General features: G+C 48.4%; 1 protein-coding gene across 10 annotated transcripts in view; it reads left to right on the forward strand.

Annotated features, from left to right (window-relative positions):
• LOC140208245 (NACHT, LRR and PYD domains-containing protein 3-like) overlaps positions 1–6,620 on the forward strand; it is an 81,113-nt gene extending 74,493 nt beyond the window's left edge. For all 10 annotated transcript variants that reach the window (XM_072276776.1, XM_072276775.1, XM_072276774.1 and 7 more), the window contains 4 exons: positions 3,791–3,961; positions 4,117–4,287; positions 5,571–5,738; positions 5,894–6,620. In XM_072276776.1, the coding sequence (XP_072132877.1) occupies positions 3,791–3,961; positions 4,117–4,287; positions 5,571–5,738; positions 5,894–5,978 (595 nt within the window). In that variant the 3' untranslated portion in view covers positions 5,979–6,620. The remainder of the gene's footprint in view (positions 1–3,790; positions 3,962–4,116; positions 4,288–5,570; positions 5,739–5,893) is intronic.
• Positions 6,621–6,950: the final 330 nt, after the last annotated feature.

Raw genomic sequence — 6,950 nt, forward strand, 5'->3', positions numbered from 1 at the left:
CTTCTCTCATCCTCCTTCTCTCCAAAGAGTAAAGCCCTAGCTCCCTTAATCTCTGATCATAATGCATACTCTCTAAACCAGGCAGCATCCTGGTAAATCTCCGCTGTACCCTTTCCAATACTTCCACATCCTTCCTATAGTGAGGTGACCAGAACTGGACACAGTACTCCAAGTGTGGCCTAACCAGAGTTTTATAGAGCTGCATCATTACATCGCGACTCTTAAACTCTATCCCTCGACTTATGAAAGCTAACATCCCATAAGCTTTCTTAACTACCCTATCCACCTGTGAGGCAACTTTCAGGGATCTCTGGACATGTACCCCGAGATCCATCTTCTCCTCCACACTACCAAGTATCCTGCCATTTACTTTATATTCTGCCTTGGAGTTTGTCCTTCCAAAGTGTACCACCTCATACTTCTCCGGGTTGAACTCCATCTGCCACTTCTCAGCCCACTTCTGCATCCTATCGTGTCTCTCTGCAATCTTTGACAATCCTCTACACTATCTACAACACCACCAACCTTTGTGTCTTATGGATCCTTGTCAAATGTCTTACTAAAATCCATATAAATCACATCCACTGCACTACCCTCATCTATGTGCCTGGTCACCTCCTCAAAGAACTCTATCAGGATTGTTAGACACGATCTGCCCTCACAAAGCCATGCTGACTGTCCCTGATCAGAGCATGAATCTCTAAATGCCCAGAGATCCTATCTCTTAGAATCTTTTCCAACAGCTTTCCCACCACAGACGTAAGGCTCACTGGTCTATAATTACCCGGACTATCCCTACTACCTTTTTTGAACAAGGGAACAACATTCGCCTCCCTCCAATCCTCCGGTACCATTCCCGTGGACAACGAGGACATAAAGATCCTAGCCAGAGGCTCAGCAATCTCTTCCCTCGCCTCGTGGAGAAGCCTGGGGAATATTCTGTCAGGACCCAGGGACTTACCTGTCCTAATGTATTTTAATAACTCCAACCCTTCCTCTCCCTTAATATCAACATGCTCCAGAACATCAACCTCACTCATATTGTCCTCACCATCATCAAGTTCCCTCTCATTGGTGAATACCGAAGAGAAGTATTCATTGAGGACCTCGCTCACTTCCACAGCCTCCAGGAACATCTTCCCACCTTTATCTCTAATCGGTCCTACCTTCACTCCTGTCATCCTTTTTTGCTTCACATAATTGAAGAATGCCTTGGGGTTTTCCTTTACCCTACTCGCCAAGGCCTCCTCATGCCCCCTTCTTGCTCTTCTCAGTCCCTTCTTAAGCTCCTTTCTTACTTCCCTATATTCCTCAATAGATCCATCTGAGCCTTGCTCCCTAAACCTCATGTATGCTGCCTTCTTCCACCTGACTAGATTTTCCCCGTCACTTGTTACCCATGGTTCCTTCACCCTACCATTCTTTATCTTCCTCACCGGGACGAATTTATCCCTTACATCCCGCAAGAGATCTCTAAACATCGACCACATGTCCATAGTACATTTGCCTGCAAAAACATCATCCCAATTCACACCTACAAGTTCTAGCCTTGTAGCCTCATAATTTGTCTTTCCCGAATTTAAAATGTTCCTGTCCTCTTTGATTCTATCCTTTTCCGTGATAACTATAAAGGCCAGGGAGCGGTGGTCACTGTCTCCCAGATGCTCACCCACTGAGAGATCTGTGACCTGACCCGGTTCATTACCTAGTACTAGATCTAGTATGGCGTTCGCCCTGGTCGGCCTGTCCACGTACTGTGACAGGAATCCATCCTGGACACACTAACAAACTCTGCCCCATCTAAACACTTGGAACTAATCAGGTGCCAATCAATATTAGGGAAGTTAAAGTCACCCATGATAACAACCCTGTTATTTTTGCACCTTTCCAAAATCTGTTCCTCTGTATCTCTGCTGCTACCAGGGGGTGTATAGAATGCCCCCAGTAGAGTAACTGCTCCCTTCCTGTTCCTGACTTCCACCCATATTGACTCAAAAGAGGATCCTTGTACATTACTCACCCTTTCTGTAGCTGTAATAGTATCCCTGACCAGTAATGCCACCCCTCCTCTCCTTTTTCTGCCCTGTCTATCCCTTTTAAAGCACTGAAATCCAGGAATATTGAGAATCCATTCCTGCCCTGGAGCCAGCCAAGTCTCTGTAATGGCCACTACATCATAATTCCATGTATGTATCCAAGCTCTCAGTTCATCACCTTTGTTCCTGATGCTTCTTGCATTGAGGTGCGCACATTTCAGCCCCTTCTACCTTACTGTCTTTACACCGTTTATTCTGCTTATCTTTCCTCAAAGCCTCTCTGCATGTTAGGTCTGGCTTTACTCCATGCACTTCTTTCACTGCTCTATCGCTCTGTGTCCCATCCCCCTCGCAAATTAGTTTAAACCCTCCCGAACCATGCTAGCAAACCTTCCTGCAAGAATATTGCTCCCCCTCGAGTTCAGGTGCAACCCATCCAATCTGTACAGGTCCCACTTTCCCCAGAAGAGATCCCAATGATCTAAAAATCTAAAACCCTGCTCCCTGCACCAACTCCTCAGCCACGCATTCAACTGCCATCTCCTCCAATTCTTACCATCACTGTCAGGTAGCACTGGCAGCAATCCTGAGAACGCCACCCTTGAGGTCCTGCTCTTCAGCCTTCTGCCTAATTCCGGAAACTCACACTTTAGGACCTCATCCCTCTTCCTGCCCATGTCGTTGGTGCCAACATGTATCACGACTTCTGGTTGCTTTCCCTCTCGTACCAGGATGTCGTGCAGCCGGTCAGAGACATCCCGGACCCTGGCACCCGGGAGGCAGCAAACCATGCGGGTGTCCTTCTCACGTCCACAAAATCTCCTGTCTGCTCCCCTGACTATAGAGTCTCCAATGACGACAACTCTCCTCTTCTCCGTCCCACCCTTCTGCACCACAGGGTCAGACTCAGTGCCGGAGGCCCTGCCACCGTGGCTCACACCTGGTCGGTCGTCTCCGCCAACAGTATCCAGGATGGTAAACTCACTATTCGGGGGAATGGCTAAAGGGGTGCTCTGCACTACCTGTCTGCTCACCTTTGCTTTCCCCCCTCTGACTGTCACCCAACGACCTGCTTCCGACAGCCTAGGTGTGACTACCTCCCTGTAACTCTCATCTACGACTGCCTCATTCTCCCTTATGAGTCGAAGGTCATCCAGCTGCTGCTCCAGATTCCTTACATGGTCTTCCAGATCGCCCAGCCGTATGCATTTCTGGCAGATGTGACTCTGCGGGAGAGGGGCGTTCCCCCAAGACTGCCACATCTCACATGAGAGGCACATCACCATCTCAGGAGACATTGTAAAAACTATCTGCGAGCTAGCTTGTCCTCCGCCTCTTCTCGCCGAAGACTCTCGTGTCGAAGCCTCAAAGCTCCACTCCTTCACTGGCCCACTCACGCTCTGGCCGCTTCTCTTGAGCTATCCCTCTATTTATCTGTTTGAGCTTTTCAAAATGTTTGGTCACCTGACAATCAGCTGCTTTCTGCTGAGTCTGAGCTATTCAAATCTTGATTGTCTAATCAACGGCTTACTGCTGATCTATTCAAATCTTGATTGACATGATTGCACAGACCAACTGCCAAAACTGCCAGAACCTCTCGAGTCAAAGCCTCAAAGCTCCATTCCGTCACTGGCCCACTCACGTCTGACACTGAACATTAATATAATCAGTAATTGTGTTACTGATAAACACTGGGGATTCGTACCGTCTCCTGTCTCTCTGTGTCCTTCACCCTCACTCTCTCTCATCTCCAGGCTGAGTAATGTCGGTCTCACAGATTCTGGTGCCGAGGATCTCGGCTCCGCTCTCAGTACAAAACCATCAGTGACGGAGCTGAACCTGAGTCGTAATAAACTGGGAGATTCAGGAGTGAAACTGGTGTCTGAGGCTCTGAGGAAATCAAAGTGTAAAATACAGAAACTCGAGTAAGTACCAGATTGTGGGAGATTGTGTTTACAGTCACTGGGTGTCTGACACTGAACATTAATGTGATCGGTAATTGTGTTACTGATAAACACTGGGGATTTGTACCGTCTCCTGTCTCTCTGTGTCCTTCACCCTCACTCTCTCTCATCTCCAGGCTGGACAATGTCGGTCTCACAGAATCTGGTGTCGAGGATCTCGCCTCCACTCTCAGCACAAAACGATCTCTGACGGAGCTGAACCTGAGTGATAATACTATAAGAGATTCAGCAGTGAAGCTGGTGTCTGTGGCTCTGTTGAACCCGGAGTGTAAAATACACACACTGCGGTAAGTACCAGACTGTGGGAGATTGTGGTTCCAGTTACTGGGTGTCAGACACTCAACATTAATAGAACATAGAACATAGAAAACCTGCAGCACAATACAGGCGCCCAGAAAGCTGTGCTGAGCTCATCGCTACCTTAGAACTACCTAGGTTTTACCCATCGTCCGCCATTTTTGTAATTTCCATGTAGCCATCCAGGATTCTGTCAAAAGATCTTATCGTTTCCGTCTCCACCACCGCCACCAGCAGCCCATTCCACACAATCATCACTTTCTACGTAAAGAAACTTACTCGTGACATCTCCTCTGTACCTACTTCCAAGCACCATAAAACTGTGCCCTCTCATGTTAGCCATTTCAGCCCTGGGGAAAAGCCTCTGACTATCCACATGATCAATGCCTCTCATCATCTTATACAACTCTATCAGGTCACCTCTCGTCCTCCGTCGCTCCAAGGAGAAAAGGCCGAGTTCACTCAACCTATTCTCATAAGGCCTGCTCCCCAATCCAGGCAACATCCTTGTAAATGTACCCTGCACCCGTTCTATAGTTTCCATGTCCTTCCTGTAGTGAGGTGACCAGAATTGAGCACAGTACTCCAAGTGGTGTCTGACCAGGGTCTTATGCGGCTGCAACATTACCTCTCGGCTCTTAAACTCAATCCCACGATTGATGAAGGCCAATACACCGTATGCCTTCTTAACCACAGAGTCAACTTCCGTAGCAGCTTTGAGTAACCTATGGACTCGGACCCCATGATCCCTCTGATCCTCCACACTGCCAAGAGTCTTACCATTAATTCTATATTCTGGCACCATATTTGACTTACCAGAATGAACCACCTCACACTTAACTGTGTTGAACCCCATCTGCCACTTCTCAACCCAGTTTTGCATCCTATCAATGTCCCGTTGTAACCTCTGACAGCCCTCCACACTATCCACAACACCCTCAACCTTTGTGTCATCAGCAAATTTACTAACCCATCCCTCCACTTGCTCATCCAGGTCACTTATAAAAATCACTGTGTTGGGGTCCCAAAACAAATCCCCAAGGCACACCACTGGACACCGGCCTCCACGGAGAATATGAGCCGTCTGCAACTACTCTTTGCCTTCTGTGGGAAAGCCAGTTCTAGATCCACAAAGCAATCTTCCCTTGGATCCCATGCCTCCTTACTTTCTCAATAATGTGATCAGTAATTGTGTTACTGATAAACATTGGGGATTTGTACCGTCTGCTGTCTCTCTGTGTCCTTCACATTTCCGCCCCTCTCTCATCTCCAGGTTGCACAATATCAGTCTCACAGATTCTGGTGCCGAGAATCTTGTCTCCGTTCTCAATAAACTCCCATCACTGACGGCGCTGGACCTGAATGCAAACTTCCTCCATGTTGAATCTGTCCCCGCTCTCCGCCGCCTCATACTGACCCACCCGAGTCTGACGTGGATCGGGTGAGTGTTTGTGTTCATGTTCAATGTGATAAAGTATCAGGGGATCCGCGGGGTTTCTGCTGATATTTGTCTGTGAGTGTTGTAGAATGATGAACTCCAGTCCCCTCTCACTGACACTGCTATTTATTTCATTTTTATTCATCTATCTCTTTCAGCATGTGGAACAATCATGCAACTGGCGGGAGGGAGGAACTGGAGTCTCTGCAGAAACTCAGACCCGGAGTGAGAGTGCAATATTAGATCTGAATATGTGAACATCCGCGCCCACGGGATGGGGACGTTTTGGCCGATTTCCCGCCCTCCCCTTTAATGTTCACGCTCCGGGTTTAATTCCAAATGGTTCTAAAGGAACACGCTCCAGCAGAGCGCTCTCTGACTCAGAAGTTGTCCTGCAGTGACGTCCTTCTGCCTCCTGTATGGTGCAGCTGCTTCTGCCGTTTATCTGGGTCCGAGATCTTCCCCAAGTAGGACGCCGGGGAATTACATAGAAAGAGAACGGTGGTGGTGGGGGGCTCAGTCTGGGACACCGGTGTCCCGGGGTGGGATTATTCGGGGAGAGAATCCTTCTGCTCACTTTGCTGAGGACGGTGCATTCGGCAGTCTGGCTGATAAAATGATGTTAACTCGACAAATATCTCGGCGGTAACCCTCGATCTGCAGCGATATCGGACATGGCCCTGAAATGTGATTTTATAATTAACCCCGATGCAGAATGACGCTGAGAAACGGGACTGATTATTCAACGTGTCATTCATTGTCGCCGGTCAGTTAATTGTGTGTGACTCTGGGTGAGTCGGAAGCAGGCTATTTATTCCCGCACCGTCAGCAGCTCACACATTGTTTAATTTACATTTGTCATGATGAAATCAATAAATCTGTAACTTCCTGTCTTGGTGTCGGACTTGAGTCTCATTTGAGGTTTCTGCTGCCCCCTACACCCTGTGCAATGCAACAGTGGGTCGGAGCTCCTCACACTGACACAGTAGCGTCTCAGCTCCAGACTGAGGGAGGTCGGACTGCGAAAGTCTGGGTGCCCAGGATCTCATCTCCACCCAACCCACTTCCTGGCTAACTGACCCTCTCCTGCCCCTCGCAGACAGTTAAAATTGACGTGATTCCATACTGTCAACGATTAATATCAGACGTGAGTCCACTGAGGTCCCAAGTACGGGAGGGATGGGGGATGGAACATCGGCGTTAAACACGGAGTAA

Source organism: Mobula birostris, chromosome 13, assembly GCF_030028105.1.
Source record: "Mobula birostris isolate sMobBir1 chromosome 13, sMobBir1.hap1, whole genome shotgun sequence".
Classification (NCBI taxonomy): Eukaryota; Metazoa; Chordata; class Chondrichthyes; order Myliobatiformes; family Myliobatidae; genus Mobula; species Mobula birostris.